The 23,221-nt window shown below is 42.0% G+C and overlaps 1 protein-coding gene across 8 annotated transcripts in view; it reads left to right on the forward strand.

Annotated features, from left to right (window-relative positions):
- The first annotated feature begins 20,468 nt into the window (after positions 1–20,468).
- Positions 20,469–23,221, forward strand: part of ALMS1 (ALMS1 centrosome and basal body associated protein) — a 308,517-nt gene continuing 305,764 nt past the window's right edge. For 4 of the 8 annotated variants that reach the window (XR_013164375.1, XR_013164376.1, XM_077134572.1 and 1 more), the window contains exon 1: positions 20,469–20,854. Coding sequence is in view for 6 of the 8 variants with exons in the window: in XM_077134572.1 (XP_076990687.1) it covers positions 20,555–20,854 (300 nt within the window). In the remaining 2 variants the exon portion in view is untranslated. The remainder of the gene's footprint in view (positions 20,855–23,221) is intronic. The other 4 variants (XM_077134570.1, XM_077134571.1, XM_077134574.1 and 1 more) reach the window with 1 other exon arrangement.

Consider the following 23,221-nt stretch of genomic DNA (forward strand, 5'->3'; position numbering starts at 1 on the left):
TTTTAGGTAAAAGAGCATTGACTGGGAAAGGATGGTACCATGAAAATTGAAATGGGGAAGTTTTGGAGCTTCTGGCTGATATAAAGTACCTTAAGCCTCACTGAACCTCTCTTGGTGGCAGAAGAAGTCCTTCCTCCTCTGTCTGACATGATTGTTGCTGCCCCGCTGCAAGACTTCTAATGCCCTCACCTGAGAATTTCCATGCAAAGGGATGTCAGTTCTCCTTACACTACTCCCATCCTTTCTCTTTATATCCAGACATTTAAGTATAGTTCCATACCCCAGGGATTAATTACAAAGTCAGCCTTACTTGCAAAAAAAATAATAAATTGCAAGATTTTGCTTATTTATTTCTTCAAAACCTGTGTAATACAACTGAATGTGTATTCTGAGGCTGATAAATCAGAGAGGTTACAGACACAATTTTATGTTGGCCTGAATTATTGAATTTTAGAGACTCTGTTTAGTTGGTTGATTGAAATCTGGACTCAGTGTGGCCTATTCTACATGAAGTTGCAATGTCAGAAAATATTTGGTATGTTGTAGAGAAGTACAAGACATAGCTAATTTGGGAATTTTGGAGTGGATTTAACAAATGTGACTCACTTACTCATCCCCTCCCTAATCATATCATCCCCAAAAGCTCAGAGAACATTTTCCATCATGGCATGGAGAAATATACTGGGAGAAGAACCCTGCATCTTTAAAAAGAACCATGGTTCTCTGTAGGCTAGAAATGAAGGTGAGCTGTTCTGCTATTGTAGTGCACGCCACGATTTCAGTGGTGGTGATCACATCCCATAGTGGCAGAGGCCACAGAGTGACACTTGGGCAACTGAGACAAGGTGGGCATGGCTACTATAAAAGGCAGCATGGCTAAGTGGTAATCAGAATAGTTGTCATAATAATAATTTTGGTGGTGGCTAATAATCATGGATCAAAATAGACAACCCACTAAGATTCTTTAGTGTGAGAAGAGTCATAATTTGAGTGGTCCCATTGAAGAGTAGTCTCACCCTTTTCCAATTTCTGAGTCAGCTCACTGGCCTGGGACCCTTTGAATAAAGGAAAGATCAGGTACCCTTGAGAAGAAATCTATGGTCACTTAGCTTCCTACAGGAACTCTTATTCTTGGTCTTTTCCAAAGAGACCTATGACCTTTAACTATGGTAAACTAAGCCTGGGGAAAGAGAAATATCCAGATCTCTGAGGAATTAGTAGTTATTGGCTCTGAGTCAGTGTTAATCCCCAAGTAACCAGAATTCCACTCTGGTCTCCCAGTCAAATTAGGGGCTTATGAAAGCTCAGTTATGGAGGTTTGACTAGACTTGGTCTCAAAGCAGCCCAGTGTATCTTCAAATTCATCTTGTTTTTATGTTCCTATTCTCAAGTTTATAGTAAAGATCTTCGGCTTCTGTTAGAAAACATATGCTGATCTATGACCCAAGGATTTATGTCTATTTTTGGAAACAAATGGAAGTCATTGGAGATCCCCCTCTCTACCAAAATATAAACTTAAAGACACTGTCATGTCTCCTGGGGGAATCTTGGTGATTAGGCACATCAGAGATGTGAAAGATTTATGAGTGGTAATTCTCATCACATCCCCATTTCACTTAGTTCTTTGGGTATGTCTTGGGGGAACTTTATTATTAGTATGAACTTAATCAGGTGGTAACTTTAACTGCAACTGTTGATTCAAATGTGATCTGTTTATTGGATCAAAATCAACCAGCTATTGATAAATAGCTTCTGTTGATAAATCTTGGAATTGCCTTTTTCTATCTCCTAATAAGCAGAGAGCATGAGAAGCAATTCACTTTCTCCTGGAAGGGTCATCCCTCTTTTATCAGTGTTATTTTAGCAGTAGAGAAAATCATAGGGTGGCAATTACTCTGTGGCAAGAACTTATTTGCCTCAGTCCATGCCTACAACCTTATGGAGAGCTTCCATGGTAAACTTCAAGATGGAAACTGATTTATAGATGGTTCTATAGGCCACAGATATGCTGCCAATATTAGAAAGTATTGACCAAAGAGAAGGGATATCTCAGTGTCTACTTCTCTTAGAGAAGAAATGGCATGAGGTCAACATCTATGTTGATTTCTGGATTGTGGCTAATGGACTTGGAGGTAGAAGGTTGGAGAGTTAGTGTGCTGGTTTGAAAGGAAGTATTCCCCCTAAGGAAAGCCATGCTTTAATATAAATCCCATTTCATAAAGGTAGAATAATCCCTATTCAATACTGTATATTTGAAACTGTAATGATATCATCTCCCTGGTTGATGTGATTTAGTCAAGAGTGGTTGTTAAACTGGATTAAGGGACGACATGTCTCCACCCATTTGGGTGGGTCTTGATTGGTTTATTGGAGTCCTATAAAAGAGGAAACGTTTTGGAGAAAGAGATTCAGAGAGAGCAGAGAATGCTTCAGCACCACGAAGCAGAGAGTCCATGAGCCAGCAATCTTTGGAGATGAAGAAGGAAAATGCCTCCCGGGGAGCTTCATGAAACCAGAAGCCAGGAGAGAAAACTAGCAGATGATGACACCATGTTCACCATGTGCCCTTCAGGTTGAGAGAGAAGCCCTGACTGTGTTCGCCACATGCCTTCTCACTTGAGAGAGAGAGACCCTGAACTTCATTGGCCTTCTTGAACCAAGGTATCTTTCCGTGGATGCCTTTGATTGGACATTTCTATAGACTTGTCTTAATTGGGACATTTTCTTGGCCTTAGAGCTTTAAACTAGCAACTCATTAAATTCCCCCTTTTAAAAGCCATTCTGTTTCTGGTATATTGCATTCCGGCAGCTAGCAAACTAGAACAGTTAGTGACAAGGACATTTGGAGAAGAGATTTGTGGATTGGCCTTTCTGAAAGAACTCAGGGTACAAGGCCATCTCTGTCCTAGGCAAAGGCTCACTGATAGGTCCCCACTGCAGAAAAGGCTCTTAGTAACTGGGTGGATAAGATGATGTACTATGTGGATGTCTGTCAGCTTCCATTCTTAAACATTCCTGAATGTGCTCAAATGGGCACCTGAACAAAGTGGTCTTCATGGCAGAGATGGGCAACAATATGAACTTTCTCTCACCAAATTTTCAGTAGCTACCATCACTGTCAAGTACCCAGTTGCTGGCTACAACATCCAGTTGTGAATCAGTGATGTGGTACCAGCCATAAAGAAGATGAGTGAATTGAGAATACAGAGCCCCCTTACATTATAGAAGAGACAGTAATTTGTATTTACCCAGGAATAGAAACTTATTGTATATTCCATGTCATCACCACTGATTTATCATAAACTCAAGTTATTATATATACATATATGTATATATACACATATATAAAACAAATTTTCTCTCTATGCCATATATTGACTTTAAATTTTTTCTGATTATAAAAGAAACATGAAAATGAATCTATTCACTGATTAATTTAGCCATCAGTGGAAATAACTCACCCTAGGGGAATGTTTGCCATGAGGAATCAATTGAAGATTATAATCAGCTTCCCCTTCACCCACTCAAGGACCTGGAGATGCGCTTCACTTTCTACTCACTTAATGCAGCCAGTAGGAGAGGAACTTAGAGGTTCCCTATTTAGCAGACATCTATATCAGTTCCATTGAAACCAAATTTATTCTAAAATTCTTTTCAAAATCTTTTGACCAGCCAATCATTTCAGTCAGCAAATGTTTACCGAATACCTTATATGCCAGACACTCTTTGGGCACAGGACATACAATAGTATGCAAAACAGACGAAATTTCTTCTCTCATGGAATTTACATTCTAGTGGGGTGAGACCTACAACAAACAAACAAATATTGGGTGAGGATAAGTACTAAGAGGATAAGTGCTATAAAGCATGGTAAGGGCATGAGTGTGTGTACGATGGTTTATCTGACAAAGTCCCTCTAACAAAGTGAGCAAAGACTTTGAGGACTGTGTTTCAGGCAGTGGGAACAGCAGATGCAAGGTGGGAGTATACTTCGCAGGTTGAGAAATAGTGTGGAGGGCAGCTTGGCTGGAGTAGGGTGAGCTAGAGGAAAGGCAGAAATATAGAGCTGGAGGTAGAGTGGATGCCTGATCGTGTAGACTCTTGTAGGAATGATTAGAATTTTGGATTCTTTATTGAGTGAGGTGGAAAGCTCTTGCTGGGTTTAAAATAGAGATATGACATGCTCTGATAAATGATTTTACTGGATCACTCTTGCTCTCTTGTAGTGAATGACCTACAATGGAAACCAGTTCCATACCTCTCTCTAAGTTTCTTCATTCTCAACCACAATCCACAAATACAAGCTTTTCCCATTTCCTCTTGCTGCAGGGCTCTCCATGCTTCTGCAAGTCTTCCTCTTTGCTCATCTCCTATTGCTGAGCTCCTTACTCCAAACCTATCTGCAGTTGTAGAAAAACTTCTGTGTCACCACTACCTCTCATCTCATTCCACCATTAATTGACACTTGCTCCTGAGGATATACATGGCTGTACCTGAAGTCTCTGCAGAGGAAGTTGAAAGTTTTCTATGTCCCACTGTTTTCATTGTCTTGGCTGTTCAAGCAAATGCCATGCAATGACTTGAATTAAACAATGGGAATTTATTGGCTCACGGTTTTGAGGCTTGGGTAGAGTCCAAATCAAGGTGTCATCAAGGTGTTACTTTCTTCCTGAAGACTGGAGTTCTGGGGCTGGCTGCTGGTGATCTTTGGTTCCTCTGCCACATAGCAATGCACATGTTGGCCTCTCCTGGCCCTTTCTTTCTCTTCTGGGTTCTGTTGACCTTCAGCTTCTGGCTGCTCCCTCTGGCTTTCTGTCTTTCTGAATTTTACTTTCCTTATAAAGGACTCCAGTAATAGAGTTAAGGCCCATCCTGATGGGGCACATTTTAACTGAAGTAACCTGATCAAAAGGTCCTACTAACAATAGTTCATACCCACAGAAATGGATTAAGTTTAAGGATACATTTTTTCTGGGGGACCTACATATCCAATCCACCACACCCATGTACAAAAGGTCTGAAACTTGGGATACACCAGCTTCTATTACCCCCACTAGAAGCTTCTGCACTGTATGGTTCAATGGGAAGGAGCAAAGACTTTGAAGTCAGACAGCTCTGGGCTTGAATCCCCACTGCACACTTTCTTGCTGGCTGGGTTATATTGGGTAAGTTATGTAACTTTTCAGAGCTTTGATTTCCTTATCTGTAAAACAAGGTGAATAAAATTACTTTGCAATATTTTTGTGAAGATTTAGAGGGGCAATGATTATAAAATACCCATCATAGTGCCCAGTATTCAGAAAACTTCAGACTTCGCTACTGTGCTGTTTATGTCCATTTTGGCCTTCTTTGTTCTTTATTTCTGCAGTGTGCAGGGAGACTGTGCCATCTAACTTACTTTCTCTTCTCTAATCCAGCTTCTGTTCTCATCCGGAGGTCTTTAACAACCACATGAGATTGTAAATGCTCTGAAGGCAAGGAAAGTGTCATTTAATCTCTATCACTCCAGCATCTGATAGAGTGTCTGGCATTTAGTACTTGATCCGTTAATATTTCTTGAGCATATGGCATTGGGGAATTGGGGCAGACCCTGAGCTACCAAGCTGATAAAGCATAGCCTTGGGATTGGAACGTTGATAAAAACAGAGCAATAATTGGTTATTGAGACAATCTTAATATATATATATATTGATGATAAACATATATATGATCTTTACATTTAAAAATAAAAATGAACCTCCAAGGCTTGGGTTTGAAAAGGGGGAGGCCATTTGACCCTGATGTTCCAGGCAAACCCCCCGTGTTTCATCTTTCATAGGCAGTAGGATCAGTTTGATGATTTCTGCTGGTTCCATGCACTTAGAAGGTTTTGTCTCAAGGGTCACTAGAGAATCTTTCCCCAGGGTCTCCTTTATACAGATATGACCAGCTAGAGTTTCATAATGCCTTCATAAACTAAAAACTTCACCAGCCTGGGGGCTTCAGGTGAGTCCACACTAATAGTAATTTCCCAATTCATTGGCTCTAGTCCTTCCTCAAATGGGGCCTCATCCATATTTTGCCCCCAGGCAGTGGTGATATTAAATATTTAGCAACTGGAATGTCAAGGGCATGGATCAACTAAAAGAGAGGCTCAGGGTGGGCCACGATGGCTCAGTGGCAGAAATCTTGCCTGCCATGCCAGAGACCCAGGTTCAATTTCCAATACCTGCCAATGCAAAAAAAAAAAAAAACAAACAAACCAAAAAAAACCATACACACACACAAAACAGGCTCAGGTTGTGTCAAGCATTAATCCTTTAATCTAGGAAGGTCTGGGGCAGCCAATGGTAATGTGGGTGGAGAAGGGAAGGGTCCCTGGGGCATTAACTACCTACCAGTGGATATAGAAGAATCTCAAATTTTTGACAACCAATATGGCTATACCTGTGCATGCCAGATGAGCAACAGCCCTGCCTCTAGGTATTTCTGGGAGTTGTCTGTCTGTTATATCTGATTCTACCAAAAAGCCCAGCCAGCTGTCATGTGATGGGATCTGGGTGCTGTTGCCACCCTATCTATGGGCAGCTTCTCCCACAGGCATACTGGCCTCAGCTGGGCAGGTTTTCCTGGGTTTTTGCTTAATCTCTGGGGCACTCATTCCTCCATTAGACTCTACAGTTCTTCTGCTCTTGTCTGCTGGGCCTTGTGGTCCTCCATGGGCATCCAAGTTCCCTTGGGCATCTCTGGGGACCACCACCAAATCCCTGATGCCCTAGATGTGCCCTGATTTTCTAGACATCTATGTAAAATGGGGGAGAATACCTCTTTCCCCCCTTTGAATCTCTTTTTTGAGAGGAATAAATAGCACTGATTCAATTTTTCATTGAATGTTGAGGTAACTGTATACCAGATATTATTCTAGGTGTTAGAGGTAATTGTGAAAAAGACAGGGTCCCTGCTTTCACGGAGGTTGTACTGGTTTGAAAGGATGTATGTATCCTAGAAAAGCCATGTTTAATCCTAATCCCATTTTATAAAGGAAGCCGTTTCTTCTAATCCCTGTTCAGCACTGTATTCTTGAAACCTTAATTAGATCATCTCCTTGTTGATGTGACTCAATCAAGAGTGGTTGTTAAACTGGATTAGGTGGAGATGTGTCACTGCCCATTCTAGGTGGGACTTGATTACTTTACTAGAATCATATAAAAGGGAGATTCTGAGAGATAAGGGAAGAATGATATCTTCCCTTATCTCTCAGATAAAGGCATGAGAAGCAGAGAGTCCACCAGCCAGTGACCTTTAGAGATGAAGAAGAAAACGCCTCCTGGGGAGCTTCATGAAACAAGAAACCAGGAGAGAAAGCTAGCAGTTGACACCATATTTGCCACATGCCGTTCCAGATGAGAAACTCTGACCATGTTTGCCATGTGCCTTCCCACTTGAGAGAGAAAACCCTGAACTTAATCGGCCTTCTTGAACCAAGGTATCCTTCCATGGATGCCTTTGATTGGACATTTCTATAGACTTGTTTTAATTGGGACATTTTCTCAGCCTTAGAACCGTAAACAAGCAACTTATTACATTCCCCTTTTTAAAAGCCATTCCGTTTCTGGTATATTGCATTCTGGCAGCTAACAAAGTAAGTTTATATTCTAGTGGGTGAAGATGTAAAATATCATGTTAGCTAATGATAGGTATATAAAGAAAAATAAAGGCAAGTAATGGATTAGAGAATGATGGAAAAAGGAGATATACAGATGCTGTCTCAGACAGGATGATCAGAGAAGGCCTCTTACGTTTAATCAGAAACCTTAATGAAGTAAAAGAGTGAGCGATGGGGATATCCAGTGAAGGGTATTCCAGGAAGAGGGAACAGCAAATGCCAAGGCCCTATAATAGTGTGTGAGCACTCCAGTTCCTTACAGTTTTAATCAATGAGTTCCTTTGCTTTTTACTGAAATCTTCTGCCCTTTACCTTACTGTTGAACCTTAAACTCCCAATTAAGATTGTCTTCTGAAATAGAAAGTTTTTTGCTTCCTTCACCTCTGCTTACCCAGAAAAAGAAGAGGAGGAGGAGAAGGAGGAGGGGGAAGGGGGGAGAAGAATATAGAAGGGGGAAGGGAGGGCATGATGATCTTGCTCCCTCTTTCATTACCTCTTGGCTGAGATATAGATAGGTACAGTTTGAGCAGCCCCTTGGGCCTCTGGGCAAGTTAGACATAGAACAGTGGGAACATGTTCTGTTTTGGGTTGTTTGACTATAATTTTTCATACATTCATTTGGGTGAACTCCTGGTATAGGAAATGATAGCCCATAACTTGAACCATAGTTCCCAACTATAGTGCTCTGGCCAAGCTATGCATGGTCTCTACCCATCTTCTCCCATCTTCTGGGCCCCTGCCTCAACAGATGGTTATTACAGATAATAATCTTTCCTCTGAGCACAATGTCAAAGCCCAATATATGTTAGTTTATGTTAGTTAGGATACTTTGCCATACATTTGAGCAGTTTACAAGGTAAACCTATTATCTGTCTATTTAGCTATTGATGAGACAGCATTTGCATAGCACTCCAGAGCTGGAATCATTACAATGTGTTGTGGGTTGTAAATGTGTGCATATGGGAGCTTTCTGATAAAGGTCTCCAAAACTTCTACCATACCTTTCTCCAATAAGATCTCAAATAGGTGTCCCAAGTGGTTATGATGAAAGAGAGAGCACTATGTACTCAGAATCATCACTCTCTTCTCATGACTAAAGCTCTCTGTTTCTGTATTGAGTGTATTTTAACTGGGTTCTTCCTTCCCAGAGACACAGGAAAGTCTGAATCTTGGTTTGGGCCAAAGCTGAACTCCTCTAAGGGACAGCAGTGGGGAAACTATGAAGACCACAGGAAATAGGGAATCTGAATAACAAGGCGTAGAGTTGTTTTTCATTTTAGATGCATGATCCGGGAATTGAACCTGAGTCTCCCACATGGAAGGCGAGCATTCTACCACTGAACCACCCGTGCACCCCAAGGCATAGGGCTTTAATCCTACTACCATGGGTGGCCAAGTTGTTCTGAGAAAACCTCAGTTCTTGTCCTGTGTCCTTTAGACAGTGCCATCTTTAACACCCACTACTTCTACTAGAAGGAAACATGAATGGCGCATTTGCTTGGCCATAGAGAGGTTGGTGCCAGGAGACTGCATTCCTACCTCCTATCACGGCTAGGAAGATACTGTGCTTCAGAACAGACATCAGAATTCTGGTAACTAGAAATATACCCCACTCAAAGTTAAGTATAAAATTGGCAAAGAATTTACCTGGTAGTTGCTGCCTATAGTTTAATGTGTCATGCTCTCCAGGTAAAAATCACAAGGGACACAGCTATTATTAAACAAAATTGAGTTTATTATTTGTTGCAAAAAGGAAAAACACATACCATGGGAAATGTTTGGACTTACAGGTGATTTGGGGGAAGTTTCAAGGGAACAGGGCTTTACTCTGAATGGGATGCCATGGGGAACAGGGGTTAGTTCAATGACTGGGCACTTTTAAATTTTTATTAATAAAACCAATTTTTTATTGTATAGTTGTATATTCATCATCACGATCATTTCTTAGAACATTTGCATCAATTCAGAAAAAAAAATAAAAAGAAAACAAAAAAAAATCCATACATACCATACCCCTAACCCCTCCCTTTCATTGATCACCAGCATTTCTTTTTTTAAACTTTTATTAATAAAACCAATCAACATACAATATGAACATTCTTTTTTCATCACATAGTTGTATATTCATCATCATGATCATTTCTTAGAACATTTCATCAATTCAGAAAAAGAAATAAAAAGAAAACAGAAAAAAATTCATGCATACCATATGTCATGGTGGGGTTCATGGGTCAACTTGGCCAAATGGTGGTACCTGTTTGTCTGGTTGGGCGAATGCTGGCCTGTCTGTTGCGATGAGGACATTTCATAGAATTAAATCATGATCATGTCAGCTACACCCACATTTGTAATCAGCCAAAGGGGAGTATCTTCTGCACTGAGTAATGCTTAATCTGATCATTGGAAGCCTTTTAAGGAGGATTCAGAAAAGACAGGCTCTTCCTGTTTCAGCTGGTGAGCCTCTCCTGTGGAGTTCGTCCAGACCTCCATTGAAATCGTCAGCTTCACAGCCTGCCCTGCAGATTTTGGACTCTGCGTTGCTGCGGTCACATGAGACACTTTTATAAATTTTATATTTGTGAGTGTTCCTTGTTGATTCTGTTTCTCTAGAGAACCCTAACTGACACATCTTGGTACCAGGAGTGGTTCTTAAGAAACAGAATCTTAAAAATAGGTTTTTATGAATGGTTTTCTACTCTGACTGGACTCAAAGGCACTAAGGACTCTGATTTCCATAATCAGAATGACATTCCCAATCTGTGGAGTGAGTTGGCAAAAGAGATATAGTCAAAATACCACTATTTGATTCTCCTAATATTTTGCTTGTACAAAGCCAGGCTCTGGGGGATAATGTTTTTGACATTTACAGAGTTTTGTGGAAATAAGAGGTGTAGAGATGTTGGTTGATTGTTGTTAGATACACTGGCTACATTAAGGAATGAAAGGGATGGGCTTAAGGCTTCAAACAAGAAGCTTAAGCACCGTCTGATAGATGTAGACCTTTCTATATATCCTGAAGGAAAAATCTTATTTCCTGTAGCGGTAGACTTGAGATCTCTGAAAATCAGACTCAGAATCTTAATGTTAGAGTAGCGACTTTACAATGTAAACTGAAATCTCAATGTTGCATGGTGTCTGCCATTAAAGTGAGGGTATTGATTAGAAAGGAGTGGGACCCTAAAAAATGGGATGGTGACAAATGGATTGATAATGATGTCAAGGGTGAGGTTGAAACCCTAGGTCATGCTGAGTCTTCTCTAGATAACCCTGTAACCCTGTAAGCCTGAGGACACAGCCGCCCCACCTCCAGCCTGCCTTGAGGAGTTGGCACACAACCTCCTCCTTAAGGGATTAGCTCTAGAGTGATTAATCCTGTTCCACCAGATGAAACTGCAAATAAACTCCCTGAAGCAAATGGCTTGGAAGATATTTCTAATTATTTTCATGACCTACCCCCACCACCCCTCATTTCTTCCAGACCTATAACTAGACTAAAGTCCCAACAGGCCCCTAAAGGTGAGGTGCAGAGTATCACACATGAGGAGGCATGTTATACTCCAAAAGAACTGTGAGTTTTCCAATTTATATAGACAGAAAGCAGGGGAATATGTGTGGCAATGGATTTTAAGGGTGTGGGATAATGGTGGGAGGAATATAAGGCTGTATCAGGCTGAATTTATTGATATGGACCCACCAAGCAGAGATTCTGCATTCAATGTTATAGCTTGAGCAGTTAGAAAAGGTATTAATAGTTTGTTTGGATGGGTTGGTTGAAACATGGATCAAAAGGTGGCCAACGTTACCTGAGGTTGAAATGCCAGAACTGCCCTGGTATAATGTAGATGAGGGGATCCAGAGGCTTAGAGAGATTGGAATGTTAGAGTGGATTTACATGCAAAGCCTGCTCTTACACCCCAGTAATGTCCAGAGGATGCACCTTTTACCAGAACAGTGAGAAATAAATTTATGAGACTAGCACCATCATCCCTCAAGAGCTCTGTGGTTGCACTTCTCTGTAGGTCAGATATTACTGTAGGAACTGTTGTCACTGAGCTGGAATCTTTAAACACAATGGGGATGACGGGATCCTGAGTTGGCATAAGCCAGGTGGTAGCACTTAATTGCCAAAGACAGGGTGGACGTGGCTATTATAATAGACAGCAAACTCAAAGCCGGTGTCAAAATTATATGACTTGGAGAGATTTGTGGCATTGGCTAGTAAATCATGGGGTACCTATAAATACAATAGAAGGGCAGTCTACTTAATTCTTGTTCAAGCTGCACAAGCAGAAGAGTTCTGGGTCAAGTGAACAGAAGTCTAACCTGAGTTACAAAAACACAGGTGAGTCTAACCTGAATTACAGACCCAGAGCCCCTTGAATGAAGAGGAGGCCAGGTCCCTTTGGGGGAGAACCCTGTTACACTGCCACAAATTTATACTGTTAATCTTCCTCCAAGTCTTCCCCAAGGAGACCGATGGCCTTTTACCAGGGTAACTGTGCAGTGGGGAAAAGGAAATGATCAGATATTTTGGGGATCATTAGACACTGGTTCAGAAGTTACATTAATTCCAAAATGTCACTCTGGTCCACCAGTCAGAGTGGAGGCTTCTGGAGGCCAGGTGATCAATGGAGTTTTAGCTCAGGTCTGTCTCACAGTGGGTCCAGTGGGCCCCGGACCCATTCTGCAGTTATTTCCCCAGTTCAAGAGTGTATAATTGGAATAGACATACTGAGCAACTGGCAGAATCCCCACATTGGCTCTCTAACTCATGCAGTGAGGGATATCATGGTGGAAAAGGCCAAGTGGAAGCCACTAGAACTGCCCCTACCGAGCAAAATAGTAAATCAGAAGTAATACCGGATTCCTGGAGGGATTGCAGAGATTACTGCCACTCTTAAGGACTTGAAGGATGCAGGGGTGGTGATTCCCACCACATCCCCATTCAACTCTCCTATTTGACCTCTGCAGAAAACAGATGAATCTTGGAGGATGACAGTGGATTATCGTAAACTCAACCAGGTGGTAACTCCAATTGCAGCTGCTGTTCCAGATGTGGTATCATTGCTTGAGCAAATCAGTTCATCCCCTGGTACCTGATATGCAGCTACTGATCTGGCAAATGCTTTTTTCTCAATAGCTATTAGTAAGGACCACCAGAAACAGTTTGCTTTCAGCTGGCAAGGTCAGCAATATACTTTCACTGTCCTACCTCAGGGATGTATCAACTCTCCAATCCTATGTCATAATCTTGTCCGCAGGGACCTTGATTGTTTCTCCCTTCCACAAGACATCATACTGGTCCATTATATTGATGATATCATGTTGATTGGACCTAGTGAGCAAGAAGTAGCAACTACTCTAGACTTACTGGTAAGGCATTTGTGTGTCAGAGGATGGGAGATAAATCCAGCAAAAATACAGGGGCCTTCCACCTCAGTGAAATTTCTAGGTATCCAGTGGTGTGGGGCATGTCAAGATATCCCTTCTCAAGTGAAAGATAAGTTGCTGCATCTGGCCCCTCCTACAACCAGAAAAGAGGCAGAATGCCTAGTTGGTCTCTTTGGATTTTGGCGACAACGTATTCCTCATTTGGGTGTGCTACTCCGGCCCATTTATCAAGTGACCAGAAAAGCTGCTAATTTTGAGTGGGGACCTGAACAAGAAGAAGCTCAGCAACAGGTCCAGGCTGCTGTACAAGCTGCTCTGCCACTTGGGCCATATTATCCAGCAGATCCAATGGTGCTGGAAGTGTCAGTGGCAAATAGAGTTGCTGTCTGGAGCCTTTGGCAGGCCCCTATAGGAGAATCACAACACAGACCCTTAGGATTTTGGAGCAAAGCCTTACCATCTGCTGCAGATAACTACTTTCCTTTTGAGAAACAGCTTTTGGCCTTCTACTGGGCCTTAGTAGAGACTGAACGCTTAACCATGGGCCACCAAGTTACCATGAGACCTGAGTTGCCTATCATGAGCTGGCTTTTGTCTGGCCCACCAAGTCATAAAGTTGGGCTTGTGCAACAGTACTCTATTGTAAAATAGAAATGGTATATATGAGATAGGGCCAAAGTAGGTCCTGAAGGCACAAGTAAGTTACATGAAGAATTGGCCCAAATGCTCATGGTCTCCACTCCTGCCATATTACCTTCTCTTTCCCAGACCAGACCTATGGCCTCTCGGGGAGTTCCTTACAGTGAATTGACTGAGGAAGAGAAAACTCAGGCCTGGTTTACAGATGGTTCAGCACGATATGCAGGTACCACCCGAAAGTGGACAGCTGCAGCACTACAACCCCTTTCTGGGGTGTCCTTGAAAGACAGTGGTGAGGGGGAATCCTCCCAGTGGGCAGAACTTTGAGCAGTGTACCTGGTTGTTCATTTTGCTTAGAAGGAAAACTGGCCAGAGGTGCATTTGCAAACAGACTCATGGGCTGTTGCTAATGGTTTGGCTGGATGGTTAGGGACTTGGAAACACCATAATTGGAAAATTGGTGACAAAGAGGTCTGGGGAAGAAGTATATGGATAGGCCTTTTGAGTGGGCTAAAAACATGAACATATTTGTGTCCCATGTGAATGCTCACCAGAGGGTGACTTCAGCAGAGGAAGGTTTTAATAATCAAGTGGATAAGATGACCTGTTCTATGGATACCAGTCAGCCTCTTTCCCCAGCAACTCTTGTTATTGCCCAATGGGCTCGTGAACAAAGTGGTCATGGTGGTAGGGATGGAGGTTCTGCATGGGCTCAGCAACATGGACTTCCACTCACCAAGGCTGACCTGGCTACAGCCACTGCTGAGTGCCCAATCTGCCAGCAGCAGAGACTCACACTGAGCCCCCAATATGACACCATTCCCTGAGGTGACCAGCCAGTTACATGGTGGCAGGCCGATTACATTGGACCACTCAGGTCATGGAAGGGGCAGTGATTTGTTCTAACTGGAATAGACACATACTCCGGATATGGGTTTGCTTTCCCTGCACGCAATGCTTCTGCCAAAACTACCATCTGTGGGCTTATAGAAAGCCTCATCCATCGTCATGGTATTCCACATAGTATTGCTTTGGATCAAGGAACACACTTCACACAAATGAAGTGCGGGAATGGGCACATGCTCATGGAATTCTCTGGTCTTACCATGTTCCCCATCATCCAGAAGCAGCTAGATTGATAGAACGGTGGAATGGCCTTTTGAAAACTCAATTACGGTGCCAACTAGGTGGTAATACCTTGAAAGGCTGCGGTAATGTTCTCCACAAAGCTGTATATGCTTTGAATCAGCGTCCACTGTATGGTGCTGTTTCTCCCATAGCCAGGATCCATGGGTCCAGGAACCAAAGGGTGGAAATGGGAGTGGTACCACTCACTAGTACTCCTAGTGATCCACTAGAAAAATTTTTGCTTCCTGTCCCTGCGACCCTGAGCTCTGCTGGTCTACAGGTTTTAGTTCCAAAACAAGGAGTGCTTCCTCCGGGAGAAACAAGAATGATTACATTGAACTGGAATCTATAAATGCCCCTGGTCACTTTGGGCTACTAATGCCACTGGAACAACAAGCCAAGAAGGGGATTACATTATTGTCTGGGGTGACTCACCCTGACTATCAGGGGGAAGTAGGACTGCAACTACATAATGAGGGTAAAGGAGAGTTTTCTTGGAATATAGGAGATCCCCTAGGGCGTCTTTTAGTACTACCATGCCCTGTGATTAAAATCAATGGAAAACTGCAACAACCCAATCTAGGGAGGATGACCAATGGCTCTGGAACTTCAGGAATGGAGGTTTGGGTCACCCCACCAGGCAAAGAACCACGATCAGCTGAAGTGCTTGCTGAGGGTAAAGGGAACATTGAATGGGTAGTGGAAGAAGGTAGTGATAAATATGAACTTTGACCATGTGATCAGTTACAGAAATGAGGACTGTAATGATGTTTTGTTCGTTATACTATTTAAGTTTTAAGATATCAAGTTTAAGAATGAATATTACCCAAGGATTTGCACCCTATTCTGGAGAGATTTTATGTGTTTCCAGTTATATGCAGGACAGTTGAGTATTGTTAGGTGAAAGAAAAAATGTGTGCTTTATTGTTTCTTATTTAGAAATTAGGTATGGTTTAAGGTGGTATGTATAGCTGCCAAGTTGACAAGGGGTGGACTGTCCTGGTTAGGTTCATATGTCAACTTGGCCAAGTGGTGGTACCTGTTTGTCTGGTTGGGCAAGTGCTGGCCTGTCTGTTGCAATGAGGACATTTCATAGAATTAAATCATGATCATGTCAGCTACATCCACAGCTGATCCCATTTGTAATCAGCCAAGGGGTGGGTCTTCTGCAATGAGCGATGCTTAATCTAATCTCTGGAAGCCTTTTAAGGAGGATTCAGAAGAGACAGGCTCTTCCAGCTTTGGCTGGTGAGCCTCTCCTGTGGAGTTCGTCCAGACCCTCCATCAGAATCGTCGGCTTCACAGCCTGCCCTGAGAATTTTGGACTCTGAGTTCCTGCGGTCACGTGAGACACTTTTATAAATTTTATATTTGCGAGTGTTCCCTGTTGATTCTGTTTCTCTAGAGAACCCTAACTAATACACCCTATCGCTTACCACTCCCTTTCATTGATCACTAGCATTTCAATCAAAGAAATTTATTTTAACATTTTCCCCTATTATTTATTCATTTTTAATCCAAATGTTTTACTCATCTGTCCATAAGGTAGATAAAAGAAGCATCAGACACAAGGTTTTCACAATCACACAGTCACACTGCAAAAACTGTATCATTATACAATCATCTTCAAGAAACATGGCTACTGGAACACAGCTCTACATTTTCAAGCAGTTTCCTCCAGCCTCTCTGTTATGCCTTAACTAAAAAGGTGATATCTATTTAATGCATAAGAATAACTTCCAGGATAACCACAAATAACCACTCAACTCTGTTTGGAATCTCTGAGCCATTGACACTTTCTTTTGTCTCATTTCTCTCTTCCTCCTTTCGGTCAAGAAGGTTTTCTCAATCCCTTGGTGCTGAGTCCCAGCTCATTCTAGGATTTCTGAATGATTGGGTATTTTAATGATTCTTATCTAGAAGGATGGAAGAATAGAGTGATGCCAAAGCTAAAATTGGCAAAGAAGCAGTTGTCACTCAAATTAGTTGGATGTGTGTTATGTTTGGGGAATGTTTTTGGTTTGCCCTGTGACTTTTTTCCTAAGCTAGGACAAGATTATGAAGCAGTATTGGTGTCTTGCTTCATCACGGTTACAGAGAGACTTGTCTGATGTTGGTGTTCTCTGAGATTGTGTGTGCTTAATAGAATACGATGGCATGGCTGTGAATGCTAGGTTAGCTTCTAACAAAATTGAGCCTTAATTATTAGTGTCAAAAATAATTTTGTCAACACTAAATCCCAGAGGCTGATTTTCTTAGTCCTCCCATTTTGGTCAAAGGCAGAGAAAGGCCACAGAAAATATCAGAAAATCTGATATTCAGATTTTTCCCTATTGCTGAGAATGCACTCTGTAGTTGGAGTAGGGTTATCATTCTTTCTCCTTCTGTCATAGCAAGAGTTTTTGAATCCTATGACATGACAATGCCTGTGCGATAACATTTAGGACTCTGGACAGGATAGATGAGTTGATTGTAAAAAATTATGTCTTCAAGCCAGGGGCACAGATTATAAAATCCTGACAATAAAATCATATATTGGAATCCAGCTGGGACTGTTTTAGAGCGACAGGTGGCTTTTTCTTTTAGCCTAGTTATAAACTGTTCTACTTGGCTTGTAGTATATAAGTGCAGTAAAAATTATTTGCTAAGCATAAACTCTCCCTCGGCTAGGGGAAATCAATGGCCATATGATTGCCCATGAAAACTCCGGCTAATGAATTCAAATTTAACCGGCTTGACAGATTTCTAAAGCAGTTATGTCATTCATGACATCTGCTAAGGTCAGAGGTAAGTTTTGTACCACTTTTTTGAGTTGTATTATCCTAGTTGTGAGAATTTTATTCACAGAGTACACCTGAAGAGAGTTAGTTGTCCCCTAACTGAAGAGAGTTCTCCCAAGTGGTCTGTACTTGCCTCATTTTTTTTTTTTTTTTTTTTTTTTTTTTGGTTTCTGGGTTATTCTCAGAGAAACATGATCCATTGGAGGGGTGGTAATTTTAAACACCTGAGTCTCTAACAATTAGCTTTATGGCACAGGATAAGCTAGTGTGTGGTAGACGAGAGTAGGCCTGATGTTCACCTAAGAAGTGCACTCAAGTGAGGTACAGGCCATCTTGGTAGTTTAAGTATCACATAGCACATCAGGATCAAGCCAATATTTTGTCCCTCCAGATGGGCAGATTCCTTGGAGTTAAATAATTTCTCTGGAGCAAGTTGGAGCGCCTCTGAAGAGAACAAACTAAAGTAGCAGGGATTGCCCTAGGATTAGTTTCCATTTCCTGAAGGGCTAGTTTTTTCTGATAGGGTTGTAATGACCTCAAGAGAAACCTTTTTGAAGTGGGGAACAAGGCCCCATAGTAATAAGACTGAAATTTGGTATTAATTATGTGATTATGTGAGGAAAGCTTAAGTTCTAGAAAGGACCTATAGAAGGAAATCTTCCTTGTTAGGTGTTTAAAAGTACAGTGATCAAAAATTTTGTCAACAATTAAACTAAGAATAGCTATGGTTTGAGAAAAACAGAATATTGTTTTTTATAAGTGGCAGAAGACCCTAAAGTAACAGAATGAAGATAAGGGAGATCATATTAAGAAATCATTTAGTTAATAGAGGTTATCAATGTACAATAATGGGCAAAATGAGCAGTAGTGTAAAGGCTACTGAAGAATCAGAAAATTAATCTTGTTCCATTGCCTTGAGCGTAAGCTTCCCATTTCTGCAGTCAGTTGCTTCTGCAGAATTCCAAGGAATCTTTAGTTTGAGTTTTCCCAATGAAATGTATGTTCAGTAGCCAGGAGAAAATGATGGTGTCTTTTTAGTCATGTAACATGACAGTAGAGTTTTTCTGCTGGGTCAGTTAACACTGCCTGATGAGGTTTTTTCCAGTGAGGCTCAAAGGAAATTTTTCTCTTATGCTCTTTCAAAGATCAAAACTCCAAATTTCAGATCATGCACAGGATGCTTAGGTGTGGGGTTTGGAAATGTAGCTTCTACCTGTTGGTAACAAAGCAGGTGGTAGTATGCTGTAGGTTGTATGATCTTTTATAAGATAGAAGGCAGCCTAGTATGACCTGAGAAGGAGATAATTTGTGGATTCTAGAATGGATTGGTCTTATTGCCTCCAAAGCTAATGGAAATACTTTGGGACTTGGGAGTTTGATGATTCCTGAGAGGTTCCTCGCCCCCACCCCATGGGCAGGCATCGGGAATTGAACCTGGGTCTCCAGCATGGCAGGCAAGAATTCTGCCACTGATCCACCGTTGAACCACCCTGAGAGTTTTGATAATTATTTTTTAAATTCCATTAGTTTCTTTATCTTTCCTGAAACTTGTGGGTGATAAGGATAATGGAGTTTCTAAGTAAAAGGTAAAGATTTACAGTTATTTAAAAATAGTACCAGTGAAATGTGTGTCCTTGTTATTGCAGAGCTATGTGGGATTTCCCAAGTCAGAAATACAAAATCAGTGATTTTTCCTCTCATTACAACCACTGCTCTTTACAAGGAAAAGCCTCACCCTACCCTAAGAATAAACAATAACCTGAAAGTACCCATAGCCCAGTTAGAGGTCTTCAAAGGAGCCCTGAGGCTTTGGGTTTCCATGCATGTCCTTCCTTTTTAGTTTTCCCAGGACTGTATCTTTGGCAGGTAGGACATGTACACTTCATAATATCCCTAAAATCACCCCACCAATGTTCATATCTTTCCCAATTTATCTTTGCTATTGTGGGTAATATCATAAAGACATTTTGCTGGACTCCACTTTTACTAAGGCTGTTTCCTAAGGTAATGGCAAAGCATCTCAAGGTTCTCTAATTAACCATCCATGGGTTTCTGAAGTGGTCAGGAAATATCTGTTTCTCAAGCATTTTAAAGTCATTACTAACCCCAAATCATGAGCACTATAATTATAAATATTTGCTCTTATATCCTTTGTCAGCTGGGCAAGGGCAATTTCTGGACTGGGATGGCATATGAACTCAGAGACTTGGGACAAGTTATTTTTCTAAGTCTCAGATTCTTCAAATAAGAAACGGAAATACATTTGTCTCAGTATTGTGAGCGTTTAATGATTTGTAAATAGTCAATAATACTTCAGTAAAAGTCACTAAGTCCTTCACATTAAATATCTCTTTAATTACCACAACCATTGTTTTCGATAGGCCTATTTTCCTCATTTTATACATGCTTACAACCATACTGCCGCTAAGTGGTGATGCTTTAATCCCTCTGCAGACCGTAACACTTTCCCACTGTTAGGTCAAGTATTAGGCAATCTTAAAGAATTTATAATTTGCAAATTTGATCATTATGAATTTGTCCAAAGGGCTGATCCCTCTTCGGCTTGGATGCTGGGACAAAATTCAACTTCGGTCCTGCCCAGCCCAGCCGTAGGGCTAAGTTCTCCTCGTGCAGGCCGTCTGCGCCCCAGAAGAGTTCAGTCCGGGTTTATTGTGAGCTTACAGTACTGTGAGCCAGGTCCTGCCGGTGACGGCGGCGAGGCGGTGGCGTCGTTTGTCGCAGACTCCCTATCTCGGGCCTTTTGGCCCGCTGTGGTGGGGCGTCCCTAGCAACCAACTCGCTTATACCGGCCCCGCCCTGTCCTGTTGGCGCGAGGCGACAGAGGTCATTGCGCGTGCGCTGGACCGCAACCGCCAGTCAGCGCTCTTCCCCTCCCCTTCCTCACCCCTCCCCTCTCCTTCTCCCCCTCCCCCCCCTCCTCCTCCTCAGTCGCCCGGAGCGAGACGCCAATATGGAACCCGAGGACCTTCCTTGGCCCACCGAGCTGGAAGAAGAGGAGGAAGAGGAACGGGAGAACTTGGACCAGGAGGAAGTGGTGATGGTGGAGGAAGTGGAGGAAGAGGAGAGGCCGGAGCTACGCTCCGACTTTAATAACCGTGAGTTCCAGCATCGGGAGAGCACGGACGAAGAAGTGGAAGAGGAGGACGACGAGGCCAGGGCTTGGCTGCAGGCACCCCCCATCCGGGCTTTGCCTCCGCCGCCGCCTCTGAAGTGCCGGTTCTCCGAGGGCGAGAGGGCATGTTCGGAGAAGGTGAGCGGGGCCGGGCGGTCTTGGGCCGCAGTCCGGGCGGGAATTGCGGTCGCCGGGGAGAGCCTTCCCCGCGCTCTGTCCGGGCAGCCTCAGTCCCATCTCGCCTCTTGCGCTCCGACTTATGCACAGGTTCTGCCTGATTATTCCAAGTCTCCATATTTTTCTGGCAAAGCCATTTGTTTTCTAGACGCCCCCCCGCCACCCCCCTTTCCCCCTCGTGGGCCTTTTGGACACCACCAGGTGTTCAAAGGCGCCAGCACTCCCTGTGTGTGTAGTTAAGAAACGCTTCGGCAAGGAGGCGGGGCTTGTCGTGCCCAGAAGCGATTAGGAGTGGAGGGAGTGGTTGCCTGGGAAATATCTTGTTGGGCCGACGGTTAGGAGATTAGCTTGATTGAAGTGCAGGATCACCCTGAGGGAGTAGCGTGGGTTACTTTATAGTGCGTGATCAGTTCGGCTAGAGAGGCTCCCTGCACCCTGTGCTTCTCTTGTCCCTCATTAGTGAAAGTAAAGGGATTTCTCTACCCCCCTCTACGTGGGACATGACATCCAGGGGTGAAAGTCTCCTTGTTAGTGTGGGAGATGACTCCCAGGGATGTCTGCCCCTGGCGTCATGGGATCAACAATACCATCCTGACCAAAAAGGGGAAAAGAAGTGTAACAAAAACGGTATCAGTGGCTCTGAGTTCAAATGAAGTCGAGAAACTACTCTGAAGGTCATTCTTAGGCAAGCTACAATTACACATTGTCGCCTGTCATAATTTGCCAAATTTCCAACCAAAATCATTCCAGCCAATCGTAAAGAACACCTAGGCCAATATATAAGATTCTACAAAGGAATGGAATGATTTCTAAATATTTTGTTAATTTTTTTAATTAATAAAAAAAAAAAAAGAAAAAAAAAAGATTCTACAAAGGTTCTATGTACTAGGGTAACTTTCCAGAAACCTCCAACCTCCAGTTGGTTCCCTGGACCAGATAAGTCCTGAACCCTAGAGGGCCCACCCTCTCCAGAACATTAGCTAGTTCCATCTCCCTATCCTGTATTATCTACAGCCCTTTCCAACATGAAAAATTTAGAATGGGCGTAGCCCAAATAACCCTAAAGAGTGGGAGAAAGATCAGAAGTGATGGTGGAGTTATACAGAAAAGGTAGGGTGTAAGCAAATGAGTATGATTGTTGAATCATTATAATGATACTTCTTTTAGTCTCCAGTATCTTAGAGCAGCCAGAAGTAAAAATCTAAAATTGTGTAATTGTAACCCATACCAAACTCTGAAATCTGTTCTACAACTAATTGTTGTGCTGTACTTTGAAATTTATTGCTTTTTTATATATGTGTTATTTTTCATAAAAAAGTCCATTGTGATATTAAAAAAAATATTTATTTCTTATAGCTTCCAATGTTCTGAAGTACCTAGAAGGAAAAATCTGAGATGATTATATCATACCCCATGACGAATTCTGTAATCTGTCCTGTAACACTTGTTGAAGAGAGCTTTGAAAACTATTGCTTTTTTCTTTCTTTGCTTTGTATATATGTTATACAATAAAAAAAATTTAAAAATAAAATAAAATAAAGGGGTCCCCAGCCTGTAAGAGGGGCTTTTGGTGAGGGAGGCTATTGTTGTAGTTCCAAACACAAGGAAAACATAAGGTATTGCACAGTAGAGAAAGAACTAATTTTGTGGTTGGCTTGCAAAAACCATTTTGAGAATAGCTTTGCATTTAACTTAGTGTTTTATTCAGAAGCAGAAGCAAAAAAAATTTCCTATGTAATTCAGATGTCAAGTCATTAGATATTTATTAGATTTCTGTTCTGTGTAAAAGGTACATTATGGAGACAGCAAGAAGCCTAAAGTTTATTGTTTAGGACTACTGCTTTGAAACAAGATGTGGTAAAGAAAGAAACAATTAGAAAAGACAGAAATAGACCAGTGCTGTTCAGTAGAGTGGCCACTAGCCACGTGTGGCCCTTTAAATTTAAATTTTAATTAGTTGAAATATAGTTAAAGATCCAGTGCCTGTGTTCTAGCCAAATGGAGCTAGTGGCTTCCAATATTGGACAGTGCAGATACAGAACAGTTCTATCATATAGTGATGCTATAGGTTGTTGAATGCCAAAGAGCAATAGTTGTTTTGCCTGGTAAATATCCCAGTGGATGTGTAATTTAGCATTTATTTAATTGTACATCACCATGTGTCAGGCACTGTTTCTGGGTGCTAAGGAAACTTTGTGTACTGAAACAGCCCTGGTCCCTGCTTTGGTGGTATTAATGGTCTAAAGAGGGAGGCAAGTCAAATTCAGATCGTCACATTAATGGAAGTAAAACTGATATGTGCTAATGTGCTATGACAGCTTATTTGTA

Source organism: Tamandua tetradactyla, chromosome 17, assembly GCF_023851605.1.
Source record: "Tamandua tetradactyla isolate mTamTet1 chromosome 17, mTamTet1.pri, whole genome shotgun sequence".
In the NCBI taxonomy this organism is placed as follows: domain Eukaryota; kingdom Metazoa; phylum Chordata; class Mammalia; order Pilosa; family Myrmecophagidae; genus Tamandua; species Tamandua tetradactyla.